Source organism: Hemitrygon akajei, chromosome 27 (genome assembly GCF_048418815.1).
Source record: "Hemitrygon akajei chromosome 27, sHemAka1.3, whole genome shotgun sequence".
Taxonomy (NCBI): Eukaryota; Metazoa; Chordata; class Chondrichthyes; order Myliobatiformes; family Dasyatidae; genus Hemitrygon; species Hemitrygon akajei.
Window position 1 is genome coordinate 13,263,026 of NC_133150.1, and position 20,648 is coordinate 13,283,673.

General features: G+C 40.3%; 1 protein-coding gene across 6 annotated transcripts in view; it reads right to left on the reverse strand.

Annotated features, from left to right (window-relative positions):
- The window catches only part of LOC140717133 (synaptotagmin-B), a 610,226-nt gene that overhangs the window by 93,813 nt on the left and 495,765 nt on the right, over nt 1–20,648 (reverse strand). For 5 of the 6 annotated variants that reach the window (XM_073030387.1, XM_073030384.1, XM_073030386.1 and 2 more), the window contains one exon: nt 9,273–9,401. In XM_073030387.1, coding sequence (XP_072886488.1) covers nt 9,273–9,401 — 129 coding nt within the window. The remainder of the gene's footprint in view (nt 1–9,272; nt 9,402–20,648) is intronic. The other variant, XM_073030389.1, reaches the window with a different exon arrangement.

Genomic DNA, 20,648 nt, shown 5'->3' on the forward strand with positions numbered 1-20,648 from the left:
TCCAGCTGCTACTTCTGTGCTCAATTTTGTAAGCTTTATGAGCAGGGAGTAGCTGGGGCACCAATGTCCAATTTGACAGTTCAAAGGTTCAAATGTTCATCTTATTATCAAGGTGTGTATGCCGAATGCGATTCTAAATGTTGTCTCTTCTCCAGGTAGCCATAGAATGCAGAAAACCGTATAATTTTTTGAGAGAAAGATATCAGCACCCCCCCCCCACACACAAAAAGAAAAAGGAACCAAAGTTTTCAAACCCCAAACACCCCAACCCCTCCCTCGTACAAAAACTGACGGATCTCCCAAACCCCCGTAACAAGAAAGAAAGGGCGAGAACACGATAAAAAATATAAAACTGAAAGAGGAAAATATGAACTACCGTTAGCTTGAACTACAGTCCAATCCATGAATCCTCAGAATTTTGACAGCATCTCCAAGAGCATCGGGACTCCTCTGACAAAATCAGCATTGTATGCCAATCAACATAATGACCCTGCCACTCTTCAAACTTATAACAGGTCTCAGTATTGTACTTAGCTACACACTTAGCCACATGGTAGCCTGTACAACTGCACTGCGAGCAATCACCATCATGGAGCAAGCTCAGCAGGCATTCATATTGGTTTCCTGTCACATGTAGCAAGATGTAGTGGAAAGTTTGTCGTGCATACTGTTCGTACAGATCAAATCATTACACAGTGTATTGAGTTAGGATAAGGTAAAACAATAACGCTGCAGGATAAAGTGTAAAAGGTATTGAAAAATGCAGTGCAGGTAAATGTTAAATTGCAAGGTCATAACGAGGTAGATTGTGAGGTCAAGGGACCATCTTGTTCAAGACGTCTGTTCAAGAGTCTGGTGACATTGGGAGAGAAGCTGTTCTTCAAAGCTCAAGGAAAAATTTATTATCGGAGTACAAACATTTCACCACATACAACCCTGAGATTCCTTTTCCTGCGGGCATACTTAGCAAATCTATGGAAACATGACTGTAAACAGGATCAATGAACAACAGACTGTGCAAATGTGAATATACGCACGGTAAATAGCAATAAATAATGAGAATGTGAAATAACAAGATAAAGATTCCTTAAAGCGAGACCATCAGGTTGTGGGAACACCAGAAATAGAATGAGAGTAGTTATCCCCTTTTGTTCAAGACCCTGGTGGCTGGGGGGTAGTAACTGTTCTTGAACCTGCTGGTGTGAGTCCTGAGGCACTTGTACCTTCTACCTGATGGCAGCAGTGAGAAAAGAGCATGGTCTGGATGGTGAGGATCTTTGATGATGGATGCTGCTTTTCTATGGAAATATTTCATGTAGATGTGCTCAATAGTTGGAAGGATTTTACCTGTGATATACTGGGCTGATTCCACTACCTTTTATAGGATTTTCCACTCAAAGGCATTGGTGTTCCCTTACCAGGCCAGAATGCAACTAGTCAGTACACTTTCCACCACATATCTGTGGAAATTTGTCAAGGTTTTTGATGACATGCCAAATCTATTCCTGAGGAAGTTGAGGTGCAGGACAGATCCCCTGAGATAGAGACGTCAGAAATTTAAAGTTACTGACCCTATCCGCCTCTGATTTTCTGATGAGTTCATGGACCTCTGGTTTCCCTCTCCTGAAGCCTACAATCAGTTCCATGGTCTTGTTGACATTGTTTGAGAGGTGTAAAGCATACATCCCTGTGGTGCTTCTGTGCTGACAAAGATTGTGGAGGTACATTGAGTCTGATGGTACATCCTTACAGGTTTTTGTATCATCTCATACTGGGAGAAGGGAGAAAGCCTGGGGTATGTGGATCTTTGATTATGCCAGCTGCTTTCCTGAGGGAGCAAGAAGAATAGATAGAGTCCACAGATGGGTGGCTGGTTCCCATGATGTCCTCAACTCTCTGCAGTCTTTTACAGCCATGCGCAAAGCAGTTTAATGGACAAACACTACGGTGTGTATCTCATTAATAAGTCATCTCATACCATCACATAATAGAAAAAGATTAATATTGAGCATGAAAAAATTAAATTTCAGGTGACGTGTTGTGCCAAAAAAAAGCTGTTGAAAGGAAAAAATAAGCACATTCATTTTTGAAGGCAGATGATAATGAAAAGATGGAAGAATTGTGAAATACAATTCATGCAACATCAGTAAGTCAAAGAATTGATTGTAACTTCAGAATGGGTAAGATGAGAGTACACGTACCCTCCTCATTGAGGGATCAGTAGTGGAAAAAGAGAACAATTTCAAGTTCCTGGGTGTCAGTATCTCCGAGGGTTTATCCTGGGCCTAACGTATCAATGCAGTTACAAAGAAGGCACAATCCTGGCTATATTTCATTAGGGGTATGAGAGGATTTGGTACGTCACCAAAGACACTCTCAGATTTGTACAGACGTACAGTGGAGAGCATTCTAACCTGCTCCATCACTGTCTGGTATGTGGGGTGGGGCACTGCACAGGACTGATATAAGATGCAGAAATTATAAACTCAGCCAGCTCCATCATGGGCACTAGACTCCCCAGCATCCAGGACGTCTTCAAAGAGTGGTGCCTTAGAAAGGCGGCATCCATCATTAAGGACGCCCATCACCCAGGATATGCCCTCTTCTCTTTGCTACCACCAGGAAGGAGGTACAGGAGCCTGAAGGCACACGCTCAATGATTCAGGAACTGCTTCTTCCCCTTGGCCATCAGATTTCTGAATGGACGTTGAACACATGAACACTACCTCACTACTTTTTTTTGCATTATTTATTTAATTTAACTATTTAATATATATGGATGTATAATGTGTTTATGTGTATATATATATATATATATATATATATACACACACACATGCACATACACATTAATTCAGTTTAAAAAAAATTATCATGTATTGCAATGTGCTGGTGCTGCATATCAACACATTTCATGACGTATGCTGGTGATATTAAACCTGATTCTGATACAGATTTAGAGTAAGGGTCTTGGTGAGTAAAAGGTTAACTATCAGTGGTTGAATAAACACAAATTAGGATAACAATGGAAGAATAGAGCACATAAGCAGAATTCAAGGTTGAGGCCAAAGGCATGACTTTGTTGTGATATTTAGTTTTGGAGCATTGGGTTTATGTAATGACATTTCAGCTTCATAATGCAATGCAAATATCATTATACCCAATAATAGGATGGAATACAATTTAGGTTGCAAACTGCAGCTTTCCCACTAAGAAGTAAAATGACATATGTAAATTTTATCATTTCTAACATGCTGAGTGTTGGTACCAATGTAGTCTTAGAATGCCACCCTACTGGCATATAGGCGAGAAGAAATCTGCTGAGTATGCCAAAGAACTGTGGTAAGTCTTCAAGTATTTTCAGAAAACATGAAGTGAAGAGCTGCTTCTTAATTTGTCTTTGAGTAAGATTTTCTGGTGTTATGTGCTTATAATATTGAGTTCACACGTTGTACAATATCAAGAGAAAGCTGATTATTTTTAAATGAACCATTTTGCAGAGATCATGCTGTGCACTGAACATTCTTAATTTCATAGCTTGGAAGAGCACAGCAATTCCAGTGCTAAATGCAACACTGAAACGGGCAGAATTGATGCAATGTAATTTTTTGCACAGTTTTGATTTTCCTTCAATAAACTAGGCATCTTATTGCTTCTGCAGGAGGTTTCAGTGGACACAAAGCTATTCTCTGGTACAAGGCTGAGCCACACGGAGCAGATGAGCACAGTCAGGCAAAACGTTCAGGTGACTTGGCCATAGCATCTATTATAATGGAAGGAAGATCATTTCTGGTTTCTGACCCCTTTTGGGCAATCCTTGTCAGTGAACATCAGGAGGGAAGTTTTCATTGTGAGGTTGATTGGAGGAGCAAACTGGCTTCTCTCCTATTTCTCCAACCAATTGAAGAGCAGGTTGTCATTGCATCAAACTGTCAGTACTGTGAGCTTGTCCATTGCTGCTTAATGGTTCAGACCTAGTTTAATATTGAGCAGTATATGCAATTCTAGATGTTAATATTAAGCAGTAAAAGTAGGCTGACATAGTGTAGGAGATTTGGTTAATATGGCAAATAATGGTCCGGAGGGGCAGTAAACTTGGTTTTAATTTTGGAGATCATGGAAGGGCTGCTTCTCCAGCTTTTACAAACATGATTTCCATATAACCACTTCTCGGGTTTCCAGCTGGGTACGGGTATCGATTATAACCAATGTATTGATGACAATCTCTGCCATCTTTGAAGGAGATATTGGAGTTTCTCATTGAAACATTATTATTATTATCTATACCTGTACCTAGCAGGAAGCCCAAAATCAGTTTATTCATCATATATGTTGGAAATGCACTAGATCCTTTTTCATGATTTCCATATTTTAAATTTGGCCCTTTTGTGTCCAATAAGGCTTGACAGAGTAGAAAATCCACAATGAATGCTCTCTATTCTAGGCTTCTAAAATGTGACCTGGTTCCAAAGTGCCTTATGGGAGCCCGATTTACAGGGGTTAATGTCATTTTTTTCCCCTCATTTGATTGGTTACTTTGGTTGTTCATTGGAAACCCCCAAGAAAAAATGGAAATAGGATTAGAACAGGGAGGCAGCTTCATTTCAATTCCATTATCACCCTGTTCTACGGGGTGAAGAAGGTTAAACTCCAACAACCAGCCTCCTCAAATGACGAGGTGGGCACAGCTGTGATAGTCCGTGTGGTTAAATAAGCGAACAGAATCATGATCTCAGAAAGAATTTCATTTAACCAAAGTAATAAAAATCAATCCAGTCACATTGGCCTGACTGCAATAGGGACCTACGCATTTCAGAGAAAACAGAAATTTGGAATAAAAGAATGGAATCGTGTGTTTTTATTATACCATCAATAATCTGATTGACTGTACTATTTAGGACTAAATGCTTGCCACTTATTAGTGTAGCATAACAAAATGTATTATTATATTGTATGTTAGAACTAAAATTATTAGGCATAGAGCTAAATATTTAAAGCATTTAGTTATTGAAATATCATCTACATCTTTACATACAGTAACTAACAGCAATTGCCCTTCTAACACTATCCAGAGGATACTGTCCTTTTTACTTTAGTTTGATTTTAGTTAGGATCAGGTTAGGTCCAGTTCAGAAGTATACTGTGAAACACCATCTTAAGGCTTTATTGAGAGTCATCGCAGTAAAGAGCCTTATAAGAGACTTGATTGAACTTAATTCCAATGGCCACTATGATGATGTGGTGAACTACATATACCTGTCTGGACACGCCCCCTGCTGACTGCTCCTGTGGCTCCTCCCGCAGACCCCGGTATAAAGGCGATTGGAGCCACAGACCCTTCCTCAGTCTCCAGGATGTTGTGTGATGGTCACTTGCTGCTTGTGCTTTCTTCCAGCCAATAAAAGCCACGTCTCAGAGTTATTGATGGTGCATCAGATAAGGTTGTGCCATTGATGATTATGGGGTGCAAATTGTCCTTTGCTGGATGCTCCAAATGCATCATGTACTAAATGTGTTCAACTGCGCTTCCTTGAAGTCAATGAAGTCACTCTGATATCAGCTTATCAAATTGAAATTTTAATATTTAAATTAAAGCGGAAAATAAGATGGAGGTTAAAGGCCATAGGACTTTCATAGCATGTTAATTTAGAGTCAAAAGTTACGAGGCATGGAAATAGGTCCTTTGACCCACTCAGCCAAGCCAAACAAGATGCCTGAGGTATTCCTACTTGCCTGCATTTGGCCCATATCACTCTAAACCTTTCTAAGTCATGTACCTGCCTTTTAAGCATTGTAATAGTACCTGTCTTCCTCTGGCAGCCCATTGTTCTTTTGTATGAAAACCTTGCCACTTTAATCCCCTGATATTCTCTAGTTTTAGACTCTCCTACCTTGGAGAAAAAGGTAGTGACCATGCAATCTATCTAGGCCCCACTTAATTTAATACACTTCTACTAGACCTCCCTTGTTCCGGGTTAACAGGCTTAATCTATCCAGTCTCTCTTTGTAGCTTAAACTCTCTAATCCTGGCAAGATTCTTGTGCATCTTTTCTGTACCTTAGATTACTTAATGTTACTATTAGTTTGCCATTAGGGAAACAAGAAAATATGCTCACCATCCCACTCCAATCCAATTCTAGGGAAGCAGATAAGAATTTGTGTAGACTAGCTTGTGTGAAGTTATTTTGAGGAGATCATTGGTATGGCATATAGGGAAGTGCCTGTCAATATTTGTATAAAGATTAGCTTTCCTTGTCACATGTATAGCAAATGGTGAAACACAGTGAAATCTGCCTTTTGCATCAAATCAGATCAGCGTGCGTTGTGCTGGGGCCGTCTGCAAGTGTGGTCACACTTCTGTCACCAACGTAGCGTTCCCACGAGTCACTGACCCTGCAGGGTATGTTTGGAATGCGTGAAGTAAATGGTACACCCCGAGGGGACCCATCCTGTCACAGGGAAAACACGCAAACTGCCTATGGGCAGCAACGGGAACTGACCACCAATCATTTATTGCTAGCTGGCTTTGTAAATTAATGAGCTAAGCCTACACCTGCTTGCCACCCATATGGACTCCCATGATATGTTCTGTAGTGGATGGTAGTACTAGAATGAAAAGCACAGAATTGGTAGTAACCCTGTGGCATGGCCAGTGGTATTTTGGAGAGTGGGGGTAAAAAGTACTCTTTCTGATTGGAGAGCACCTGACGAGCATTGGTACTCTCACAACTAGAATTAACAGCTCAGCCTTTCAACAGGAAGGAAGAGCAAGTCATATATCTAACTTTTCAGTTGGTATCAAGTCTGGAGGCAGATTAAGATTTATAGATCAAAGCACTAAGTTCCAAAGGAATATAAACTCTGAAAGACATGGTTCAGTGTAAGGAAATAAAGTTGGACATGTTTTACCACTTAGAAAGCCTTTAGACAGATCACTTGCTAAATATTGCATTCAGATTTGGGCAACAAATCTCAGGAAGGATATATTGGAAATACGTGAAATGCAGGAACCCCACCACCAGGCCACGCTTTCTTCTCGCTGTTGCCATCAGGAAGAAGGTACAGGAGCCTCAGGGTTTACGCCACCAGGTTCAAGAACAGTTATTACCCCTCAGCCATTAGGGTTTGAACCAAAGATGGATAACTTCACTGAACTTGACTTGCCCTGCATTGAAATGTTCCCACAATCTGTGGACTTACCTTCAAGGGCTTTTCATCTCATGTTCTTGATATTTATTATTATTATTTCTTTCTTTTTGTATTTGTATAGTTTGTTGTCTTTTGCACATTGAAAAACGCCCACATTGGTGTGGTCTTTTATTGATTCTATTATGATTATTATTCTATTATGGATTTATTGAATATCCCCACAGGTTCTCACAGTTGTATATGGTAATATATATGTACAGTACTTTGATAATGAATTTTTGTTTTTGAACTTTGGTTTTGGACACAGTATAATGTGGTGTCAGTAGAATTATACTTCTGATTTAAGGGATAACTTGTAATTTTCATTAAGATGAGTTGGTTATATTACCTTGAGTTTAGAAGATTAAGCATTGGGATAATCAAGATGTGTATTTTGTTTAATCGCAGCAGGAAGAAACAATATTCTTCGGTGAAGGAAAGTAGAAAACTAGAACACAATCAACAGATAGAACTGGGACTACATATTTTATTTGCACCATTATGTTCCTGGTGATGCTCAATACCCTTCGAATGATTGTGTCATCCGGTTGTTGTGACACGTCTGGTGTGGTGGTGTAGTGGGTAGTCCCTGTCACTCTCACTTTCAGCTTCCACACTGGCTAGCAGTCTTGCAAAAAGGAGAGATGAATGTGTGTCTCCCTGCCAGTACATAGCCTCTCTAACAGCAAGACTCATGTAGTGTCTCCTCACTGGCGACACACAGAAACTGAACACCTTCAGACTCAGACTGAACTGCAGAGGACGGGGAGGAGGTCTGGCCCATGCACACGTAGGCCACAGGCCCACCGGTGTGTGGACACGCCCTGGTGCTCGTGAACCAGATCCCCAGCTATGAGTAAATAGATCCACTGCTTTGTGGGCAGCCTTGGGAGATACGAAGGCTACGGGAGTAAACCCTGACGGAAAATCTGGAGTGGAGCCCCTAAGGCGACTGGATGTCACTGAACATCCTACCGGCCGCCCCTGCAGCCAAGCTGGTGCCAAGTGTATTGCTTCATAAGCTTTCCTTTGGACTACACCGGTGAGGCTGAGAGGGAAATCTTGATGACTGGGCATTTCGAGATCTCCATAACTTCCGCCCAGGCTTGTGACCTGGAGAGGCCACATAAATATTTCCATTGTCCTTCAAGACAGATGGATACCATTATCATCATGCCTCTCACTCTGTTGCTTTATATCAACATTATCTTTCTCTTCCTTTGTCCCTATGTATGTACTTAGGTACCCCTCAAAAGCCTCTACATACTTTCCTCAAACCATTCCATGCAGTAAAGAGTTTCATTTTCACGCCTCTTCGAATAAAGAAGCACACTAAAAGTTGTGGAATACCGTAGCATTCTCCCACAAAGGTCTGTAAATTTTAGGTCAATTGTATTTTGCTCAACGGAGGTTGATAGATTTATTACTGGGTAAGGACATCAAAGCGTATGGAGCACGAACAAGTAAAGAGATTTGAAGTACGGTTGAGTTTGGCAGTCAACCAATTGAAGCCCTGTTTAAGGGGGTGTTTGGGGTCTGATTCATATGGAAAGTGAAGAACAGGTTGAAATCATACAAGCCATATTTCAGCCTTCAATTGTTAGATTGAGACAATTGCTGATAGATCCCTAGGAAATGAATAACCATTATCAGCTTTACTGCTGGGGGTTAGGGGTGGATAATGCAAATAGAAAAAAGAACCGAGATTCAAAGATAATATTAGAAACAAACATGATTTATAGTTCACTGCAGAAGGAAATCAAGAACTGCGCAATAAACTATCTTGCCAGAAAAGATCAAAATTACAGCCATTATGATAGTACCAACACAAAGAACATATCTCCCAGAAGAAAGGCATAAATCTCAAAACCTTTCCTGGGTCACTGTGTTCTGCTTAGGCAAAAAATAAACTTTTGAGTTGTGAGCACCAAACTATTCATTTCTTATGCTTCTTGGATAAAATAACATCCTCAACTAATTCATTTGAAATTTTAATGACTCAAAGACGAACTGATTTCCATGAATTTCGACAACATTTGAAAAGACTCTGGGATTCCAGTGAAATGTGAACACTAACATCCTACCTGATTACTCTGGAAGTCATAATCCAATGAAAACTGCAGTTTTCCTAGTTTCTCTGCCTCCTTTGGTTCTTCTTCCTTATCTTCACCTTCAGTTAAACCAGTTTCTGCATCATCATCATCCTGTTTAACCTGCAAGGAGGAAGCAAAGCTTGAGTGAGCTTCTTTAAGAGGTATGCAATGCTTTGCAATATTTGGGCAGTAGAAATGCCAATGTAAGTAAATTAATTCTTTAACACTCAAATGGAAGGCAGTAGATTAAGTAGAATATGCCTTTTGCTAGCTTTTGGACAAGTGATTTCAAGACTAATAATCGCTTTGTACAAATACAAAGTGCTTTAGCCTTAATCAGCTGACAGAATTTTTCCTTACTGGCTGATGGATCAATTAAGGCTGCCACTTTAGTTATGAGCTGAATACAGAAGAACTATGTGGAATTTTGACAGCATTCAGAAAAATTTCTATGACATTATCTTGAGACTGCTATTGATTTTTGAAACATTTGAACTAGAAACATGGACCACAAAAGGCAATCTACTATTTAAATGGTTGAGTGATTTTGCAGAGCAGATCTGAGGAAAGCTAATGCGACTGAATATTAATAATCAGGCGTGCAGATGATAATGTGCTTCAAAGAGAGCAGGCAATACAAGAGTCATTAAAAGAGTTTTGATTATATTTTCCTTCATTACTTTAGCTTCAGGTCTACAAACCACATTCATATTTAAATCGCCACACAACATGCCTTGACATAACCATTAAAAATCTTAAGACTACAATACATTAATGGCAATGTGCATAAGCTTTTTAGTTCAAAGTTGCCTCTGTGGTTCCATGGTTTCCATGTGACAATCTGTGCATGAAGGTTTAAGAGGGATTAATTGCTTTTGTCTATCATTGATCAAAACTGTCTTTCAGATGTTTACCAATTATGAATTATACTTTCGTAAATCCATGTTTTAATATCATTGAGTTTTTACATTTGAGGAATTAGTTGGTTGCTGTGTTCCTTTGACCAAACTATATCTCAAACCAAAAGGTTCCACCATGAAAAAGATTATAGATTCATAGAGTTACATAGCATCGAAACAGGCCCTGTAACTCAACTTGTCCATGGCGACCAAAATGTTTATCTATGCAAAACCCTTGCACCTGTTCCTGTGCCCATATCCCTCTATATCCCCCATCCATGTTCCTGTTCAAATATTTTAAATGTTGTATATGTCTCTTGGGGAGTTTAAAGTAGTATTTTGCTTATGTACAGTACTGTGGGGGTGTATAGGGTGTCTAGAGAAGGGGTAGCACCTCTAATGGGGGGGCCTGCCATGCCCTTTTCAGGGCAGCTCGACCTCCTTTGGTCCCCACCTGGTGCTCAACTCTCACTTGTGGCTCCAAGCAGCGGCCACACCCCGCTAAACCGTCTCGGCAGACAGGCCAAACCAGATGAGGGTCGCCAATGGGTCTTCAACCCTCGGTGAAGTAGGGGATTTGTCTGTCCCAGCGTGTGAAGTCTGGCCCTGGTAGACTGAGCGGAGGAGATGAGTTAAAGGTCCAACGGTCAGAAAGCAGGCCAGCAGGTGTTGGTGGAGTGTTAAGAGAACGACAAGACACATAGATGTCCTGGTCATCCACCGCAAGAGGTGGTGATCTCTTTAAACTTGCCTGGCAGAAGGCAAAGGCAAACTACTGCTGTAACCTGTCAAGTACATGATTTCCCGATATGTCAGAGTGGCGTGGAGGGAAATCGTCCGGCAAATGGAAATTACTGATGCGACCTACGACGACGACAGTACTGTGCAGAAGTTTTAGTCATATGTAGCTAGGATGGCTAAGACACTTGCACAGTATTGTAGTGATTTTATGTGTGGCACTGTACTGCTGTCACAAAAAAAGCAACGTTTCATGACATACGTGAGTGATGACAAACCTGATTCTGATATGGGTCTCCTATTGTGCATCGAGAGGGAAGGGGGCAGGGAAAGGGGAATCATGATTGGAAAAAGGAGAAGGGAAAGGGGAGAGAGAAGAGAGCAGAAAGCACCTGAGGGACATTTTGCAATGATCAATAAACCAATTGTTTGGAATCAAATGATTTGCTTGGTGTCTCAGGGTTGGGTGTGTCTGCACCCATGTCACCCCCCACCCGTGGCACTCCCTCACTGCCAACTGTCCCACACTCCTCCCATGAAGCTCCATCCTCAGAATTCCCATCATCTTTTGTTCCCACCAGGTTTACAAACTTGTTCTGCGCTCCACGTTGATAAATACAGTACTGTGCGGAAGTCTTAGGCACTACGTCTACATATCTGCGCCTAAGACTTCTGCACAGTACTGTATTTGGACTAATGATCTAGTGACATAAATTCAAATCCCATCATAGAATTTGGGGCATTTAAACTTCATAAATTAAGCACAACATGAAATTTAAAAGCAAGAATGACCACAAAATGACTGCTTGTCATACCAAACCATTTGGTCCATAAGTATCTTTTGGAGAAGCCTACAATCCTCTGGGCTCTGGCCTGTATGTGACCATAAGCCCATATCAACCTAATTGGCTCCACTGCCTCCTGAACTGTCTTAGCAACCCACTCAGCTGTACCAAACTTTTGCAAAAAAACTATAACAAGGATAATGGATCACCCATTATCTGGATTGTCCCTTGTTTGCACCACTTCAGTCATGGAAAGTCCAGGCAGCTGTCAATACAGAATTGGGATCCTGTGAGCTTTCATGGCAGGAGTCAGATTTGTCAAAGAAACCTCCTGTTGATCATTGTCTATTGCCCTTCCTCAGTTACTGTATCAACTTTCCTCAGTGCGGAAAAACACTTGGAAGTAATGCTGAGAGGAACAAGAGCATAAAATGTACTTTGGTGAAAGACTTTAACAGTAGGTATGCGCTGGAACAGCTTTTGGACATCTCCAAACAAGAGTCTTTCATGATCGTGACATCCGAACAGACACCAAAATGTTAGCGTACAAAACAGTGTGATCCCAACGCTCCTGTATGCATCAGAAGCCTGGACAACATAGCGACAACATCTGAAGGCACTCGAAAAGCTCCATCAACGCTGTCTTTGAAACATCTTAAATATCAGCTGGGAAGATAGCAGAACCAACATCAGCGTGTTAAATGAAGCAAAAACAATGAGCATTGAAGCCTATGTCATCAAGAACCAATTAAGATGGAGCGGTCATGTTGTTTGGATGAAAAACAATCATCTGCCGAAACAAATCTTCTACTCCCAGCTTAAAGACTGCGGACAACAGAAGAGATTCAAAGATGTCTTAAAACCCAACATGAAGAAATGTAACGTTGACATTAGCAATTAGGAAACCAATGCCAAGGACAGGAAACTCTGGCAACCATCATCCGAGAAGGAACAGCAACTTTCGAAGCCAATAGATGTGCAGGATTAGAAGAAAAGAGAAGAAAATGGAAAGAGAGGCAGCAACAACCAAAGCCCGATCTGCCATCTGGAACTACCTGTCCTGAATGCGGAAGAACTTTCAAAGCCAAGATTGGACTCATAAGCCACTTGAGAGACCATGAATAGATCAATGGATTGAAGACCATCGTCCTCGACCTCCAGGGATAGCCACGACGATGAAGAGTAGGTAGATAGCACCACCAACAGCAAAATATGCCACATCTTGCCTAATAGGGTTTGTTATGGATCATGGGAGAACTGAAAAGTTCTCATGGCCCAGTCTTTGTTAAATTTTGTCATCACATTGAGGAGAACCAATATTTTTTGTGCAATATTAAATTTGATTAAAAAACCCCGAAGAAAACCAATTGCTTGAAACTAGCCCTTATGATGGCTGTAATGCTGTAGTTTAGAATAGCCTTTGGTCTTCTATTATCATCAAGCAAGGTAACTGAAGGAGAGATTTTTAGGTGGAGCATGGATGTGCCAAGAAGTTAAATGCCAGACTGGTGAAACGAGAAGCCAGAGCTACATGAATGTTAAATAAATAAGTCGCAGCATAACTGAGGCAGAGTTGATGAATACATCAGCAGCGGTCCAAATCAAACCTGTGCAGTTCTTTCACATCCAAATGGAGCATAAAGAAGGAGAGACTCTGTGCTGATGATGGTGGAATCAAAACATGGGGACAAAAGTCAAGGCTGAAACTGGATCAGATACCCTCATGTGGAAGTGTGATGCAGATCCATCTGAAGGCCTGACATTTCCAAAGGTTATCTGTAGTACTGCAGTTTATTCTCTCAAACATGTACAGCAAAGCTCTCTTGATCCTACTTTTATTGCCATAATCCTACTAAAAGTGTAATTTAAAGCTGTGAATTAATGTGTCTGCACATCTTTGCGATGTGGGAGAAAACGGGGGCATCTGGAGGAAACCTAAGCAGAGAAGAGATGCATAAACCCTGCACAGGCAGCGGCTGAGGTCATGACTGAGGCTCTGCTCGTGGACTCATGAGGCAGCAGCTCTGAAAGCCGCTCACCGTCGCCTTCTCAAGGGCAACCGGGTGATAACTGCTGACCTTGTCAACCACACACTGACCCTGAAAAATGAATATGTGATAAAACCATCCCAATTATTCAGCCATTCATCCACTTGAGCAACCTGAAGTACTGAACGACCTCTTGTCATTGCCTGTTAATGAAAATCATTTTTTTCAAAAGCAATTACTGAGTGAGGACACTTTTGAGATGTTTTGCCCAGATAAGCTTCGATATCAATAAATCTCAAGCAGTTGCATTCTAGTCTGTGGTGACAAATATTTAGCAGTAATGATAGAACAACAGGTGTTTTGTTCTGTGCTGAGGTGATATATTTGTGTGTTTATGAAAGTACCTATTGGAAGTAAATTCCTCATAATTGATAACCAAAATTCCTTTGTGGAATGTTAGCTGGTGATTTGCACATAATTACTGTAAGTAATAACTATGCAATTAAAAAAAATCTTGAATTAATTGGTAATGAACAATTAATACCCAGTCAAAATAAATCAGTTTTGTAAATGATTCTGTCACTGTAAAGGTACTCAGTGAATCCAAGGCAGCTCACCACCATCTTTTCAAGGGATAGGATAGGCAATAAATTTTGCCATCCCGGTAATATTCAGTTGTAGAAACAATATGTTACTCATAAGGGGTTTTGAAAGGCTGTTGCTTAGCTGTTCCAAATTCTTTTGTCAAATGACTTATTTGTGCAGCATTATATTAGTGTGAAACATCCTATTGTGCAAGTTTTCCAATAGATTGTGTAGCTATTGAGCTTGAGATTATGCTGCTTTCTGGTTATTCCTATGTTAACATCAGTGGTGGAGATGCACTGGATCTGGAATTCAGACAAGGGTCCAGGTGATAATGGTTTCCAGTAGTCAACCCTTCATTTCCATTCCTGAAAGTTGTTCTTTGGCTTTTACACACCTCCTTTACAGGATTATGAACAAAGGTAGCTGCATTGCATTTGATGGGCCCTGGCAGACAGAAACCAATGCCCAACTGACGCTTCAAATCTAGAAACCTGTAGTCCAACTCCTTTTATTTATCCTTACTCCTAGGAATGGTAATCCCTGCAGGATGCTAAGACCTCTTCAATTATGATGCACATATTTGATGTGCCTTCATCAGTTTCAGAGTAGGGGCCTCTCCCTTTGACCACTGAATATCCACTGTGAAGTCTGGTTTTATGCCTTTAAGCATTTATTGGAAATTCTTCTCTTGCATAACTCCTGCTGATGTTATTGTGAGTTGCTAAGGCAGTGCTGTCTCATAGGTGTAAAATGATATTCTGAATTTGACTCATGTTTCACATTGTGAGAGAAGGGGATCATTACAAAGAAGAGAAAGAATATTGTGTGTAGGCTTTAAGCCGCCATGACTTTTCCAAACAGCTCTGCTCTCACACAGCAGGCTTTTATTTCTAGAGGAATATCACCACAAACTCTACTTTTACATAAATTCAAAAGGAATTACTTGAGAAACGCCAAAGGAACGGTCTTCGGCAATGAAATATTTTAAAACAGATTTCAGGTTTTTTTTGTAATTGAACTTCTATAGTTTGGTTATCAGCAAAAATCCACTCTTATATTTTCCACTAAGAAGCCAACTTTTCCATTAAACATGCAGGGAACATAACTTTCTGTTGTCCATCAAATATCTTTACTGCACAACAGGCAATCATTGCTCCCTTAGCAATCCCTAATCCCTACTATCAAATCTCTACCGATACTCAAAGTATTTCCTTGTTAAGAAAATATAAACATTCTAATCAGCACAAGATTAAATTGTACAGCCAATAGAATACAAATACTTGGAAGAACCTACCATCCAGTTGAAATCCAGGATAGTCAGAAAACATGTTCAGACAATAGAGATCAGGTAGAGCGCAGAAAAAAAATCGAGAAGACAAACAAGAAGTGAACCATCACAAAACACCACAGAGAGATATGACACACACAGATTGGCTCTGGAAAAATTACAGATGGTACTGAGAAATTTTGTTTGCTTAATGTATACCGTGCAATATCTGCCATCACAAATAGAACGATAGGCTATTATTCAAATCACAAAAAGTAATAGTATCATTCATGATTGACTTCAGCTTATTTTAAAAATTGTTTTTCTGCCAGTTTTCCTCTGCTAGAGATTCTTTGTAGGTGTATGGTTATCAAAAATCTAAATAAAGCCTGAACCTCATGTGAATGTGCCATTTAGTGACAGCACTGTTGTGTCTATTGCTGCCTGTACACCAACACTAACAAAAGCAATCAGGTGCAGTCACTCGAAATGATTACTCTCTCTGGAGAGCAAGAATGATAAGGGCAACTATAAACACAAGAGATTCTGCAAATGCTGGAAATTTTGAGTAACACACTCAAAATCTTGGAGGACCAACTATGACTTGTTCAGTTCCTCCAGCATTTTGTGTGTATTGCAGTGCCTTAGATTATGATTCATCAGCATATACTGCATAATAGACTTGTTGCTCCCTTATGTTAAACTATCAAGTCATTTCTGCACTTTATTTCACACTTGATTGAAGGATTGTTTTTATCTTTTGAAGAGAATACAGGCTATGTTGTCAAGAAGCAGACCTATGTAACACTATGTATTGGTAAAAGTGTTCAGAGTTCCTTGCTCATATTACTGAAAATCCAAAATTCTGATTGTTTAATGAAATAGCAGAAGTCTGTCATGAAAAAGCAGCAAAATTAGGAAAAGAATACCTGGGCAGAAGACACCATTTGTCCTGCTCATGACCATTATTACACTGGGCAGTCTTGGATCTAAATGTCAATTAGAACTTCATATAAACCGCCTCCTTTACATATCATGTGAATCAAAGTCAATGTTTGACGTAAAACACTGCATTGCCAACTCAAACCAATTTCTCCAATTGCACTTTAAAGCTTCGCAATCTGAAATGGATTTTAGGGAAGACATTGATAAAGATATTGATGTGAACCCAGAAAAGTCACCAGTGGAGAATGAAGCAGACAGTATTTATAGGGAATGATAACAGTAAATGATTTAGTAGTTCAGTGATTTATAAATTTTGATTTACCAGAAACCTTTAAATAAAATAACTGTGATTTCACTTTTGCATTTTAGGATGTGTGTTCCAAATATGATATATGATAGGAATTTTGTTGAAATGTAACAGACTGAGAGTTGATGATTGACTAATGGATCTGCATGGAAAATATCCCAGAGTCTACAAATGAGATTGCAGTGATTCACCATTTCCATAGTGGTTGTGGTCGATATTCTTCACTAAAACAGATACAAAGTGGATGACACACAAACCCCATCACTATCTGCCAACTTTCACTAAGCCAATTTTAGATCCAATTGACAACTTTCCTTGGATCCCTCAGGCACTAACCTTCTGGGCTCGTTTGTCATGTGTGGAATTTGTTGAAGGCCCTACTGAAATCCATGCAGGTTGTATCAGTGACACAGCTCTCATCTAAACATTCTGATACTTTATTTTATTTGCGGAACAGGGCTTTCCAGTCCAATGTACTGTGCCATCATCCAGACCACCTATTTAACCCTAGCTTACTTGCAGAGCAATTTACAATGACCGATTAACCTGCCAACTGGTAGGTGGGACTGAGGGAGGAAACCAGGACACTCGGAGAAACCTCATGCAGTCATGAGGGGAACATACAGACTCCTTACAGACGGCATTGCAATTGAACTCCAAACTCTGATGCGCCAAGCTGTAAGAGTGTTGCGTTAACCACTGCACTACACGGCATCCCAAAAGATTCAATCAGATTCATTATATGGGATCTTTTGCTGCTTTTCTCTGCATGTTGTTGAAAGCACAAACATTACCTCTATTGAGGTGTCTAAATGTGCTTAGCCTGGGAGTGTTTACGCAGTTCTGCCCAATTATAAATATATGTATTCTCATGAGAGGGTCAGAAATAAAGACACACCATTCCATCCTGGAAATTCCTTCACTAAATATTATTATCACCCTCTGCTCATTTCTAAATGTCCCATAAACAGCATCCACTGTGAAGTTTTGGAGTGCCAGATTGGCATGATCTGGTCTCTTGTGTGGATTTTGGGAAATGCACCATTGTTAATGTCACCTGGGGGAGTTTCACAGCAGAAGAAATGTTGCACCTGCACTGAAATGTCACCTGTTAAAGTACATGATGGATGCTAAAACATCCAGAGTGGAGATGAGAACTAATATTCAATTAATATTCATTGAAGCTTTTTCTTCAGAGATGCCCAAAGGAATGTTTTGTTTGGTATCTTCTTACATCAACAGGCTCCTGTTAGTTCCTTCTGAGAAGTGACAGTCAGGAGATTATTTTTCACTGTCACTCATCCCTTTCTGAATTGCTTTGCAATATTGCCTAGATGTGTAAGTGATTACAACAGTAACTGCTCAATTACTTTTCAAGGTCTAGGAAAATTACATTCCATTAATTCTATATTTATATTGCACATTTGTTTAATATGGAATACTTTACATTTGTTAATGATAAATTTCATTTATATTGTTGATATAATTTGTAAATTGATTCCTCTGTAAATTTGGCAATATTAAGAGTGGTTTTGAATTCAGGTCTGCTACACAGAAAAGTGACAAAAAATTTACAGACCAAATTATGGCTTACACTTGAGGCTGAAAACGCATCCCTTATGAAAGCTATGTTTTTTGTTCCATTCTGAACCCTCTTCCAAGTTCTGCACCGGATCCCCAAGGGTTTTAGTTTAATTAGAAACCTTTCATGTGAAACATCTTCACATGAGTGCCAGCATGACATTAATGTCATTCACTTTGAATGGTTGTCTACTTATCAATGATGTTTAGAGATTTTAATGGAGCAGCAAGAAATGGAATGAACAAATTCAGGCCTTCCTTGGACCCAGTAAGTTGCTGACAATTCTTAAAATCCATTTGCCTTTCCTGAGGCTATGAACTTGGCACCATCAAATGGCAACCTAATATGTAGGCTCAGTGGAGTTTTGGACCAAATATTTTAATTAATTACACTGTGGGAGATTATAGAATTACAGAACATTAGAGCACAGATAAAGGCTCTTCAGCCCAACAACTCCATGCTGACCATGGTCCCCAACCAGCTAGTCCCAATTTCCTGTGTTTGGTCCATATCATCCCCTAAACTCCACCCCTCCAAGCACCTATCGCAGTGCTTCTTAAATGATATTATTGTATCTGCCCCAACCACTTCTGGCAGCTCGTTCGGGGCACTCTCTAACCTCTGCAGACAAAGTTCCCTTCAGGTCAGGGAGGCACAGTAAACGCGGAGCGTTGTAAAGCACAACGCTTTACAGTACCAGTGACCCAGGTTCATTTCCCGCCGCTGTCCGTAAGGAGTTGATACGTTCTATCCGTGACTGTGTGGGTTTCCTCCCATAGTCCAAAGATGTACCAGTCGGTAGGTTAAGTGGTTATTGGAAATTGTCCCATAATTAGGCTAGGGTTAAATCGGGGGTTGCTGGCTGGCACATCTCGAAAGGCCTGTTCTGTGCTATATCTCAATAAATTAAGAAAATATCTCCCCTTTCACCCTAAATCTATGCCCTGAGGATAAGACTGTTAGTATCTACCTTATCTGTAACTTTCATAATTTTAAATGCTTCTATAAAGTTGCCCCTCATTCCTCCACATTCCAAGGAATAAGGACGTAGCTCAGATAATCTTTCCCTATGATTCAAGCCCTCTAATCCTGGCAATATCCTTGTAAATCTTGTCTGCCCTCTTTCTAGTTCGACCACATCATTCCCACACAGGGTGACCATAACTGTATGCAGTTAGCTAAATGTAGCCTCACTAGCGACTTATACAACTGCAACATAAATGTCCTAATTCCTATTCTCAATGCCTTGACTGAAGAGTAGTGTTGAACACGTTTTTTAAAACCAGGGTCGTCTACCTATGATGCTGATTTTAAAAGTATAATCATTTTTCTTCTTCTAGTCGGTGAATTTTGCAGAAATTTTCACCCACGTTCAATTATAATGTTAATGCTATGTAATATTAAAGCACCCTCAAACACAAATTAGGTCAAACGTTCTCATCATGGTTACTGCAATCAGAATGTTTCCTGAGCTAAATTAACTGTAAGATGCCAACTAGACCTATAAACATAAAGTAAATTGACAGCTATCTCTCAATGGCTGCAACTAGCTTTGTGTTATTATACTGTGCTAATCTCCAGCACCTCTGTGATAAAAGGCAAAGGAACACTAAAAGTGGTAGAGTGGAGTTCATGTCCATGTATGGTTCCCATCAAGAGCTGCATGTAGAATGGTAACCGCTGCCTGTTGATCAAGCAGATCACTGGGAAGTGAGTCAATATTAAAGGGATTCTCCCTATTGCAGCTGGGACATCGTAGCAAAAAGACTGCTTGAATGTGAGAGAGAGTGTGTGCAGGTGGGAGAGATTGTGCTCCCTAAAGTGTCTCGGCAACCATCGACAACTGTCTGGCCTGGCTGAGTCATGTACTGTGGATGGCCAGGAGTCATTGCAGAGTCTGGACTGATCAAGGGACTATTGATCATTTCATTGGCAGTAGTCTGGCAGTCATTTGGAATGAGAGGCAGTGATCTGTGAGGTGCTGACCATTGAGGCTCACAGAGGCTATTTGTATGACACTGATGTCATGTTGCAGCCTCATCACTTTCCATTTCATTCCCAAGTTCTTCTAGAGTAGATCATGAGGGTCCTAGGTTGCAGGGGAATACTCAAGTTTCTACCTACAATGCAAAAACTGTGCACTTCATGATCCATGACTTCATCAGACAAATGTCAGCTTTAGTTAGATGAATCGTACATGGATGGTCCCTGGACTATTTCTGGTTGGGAGTCCATCACCACTATTATCTACCCTGGGTAGTCTGAACC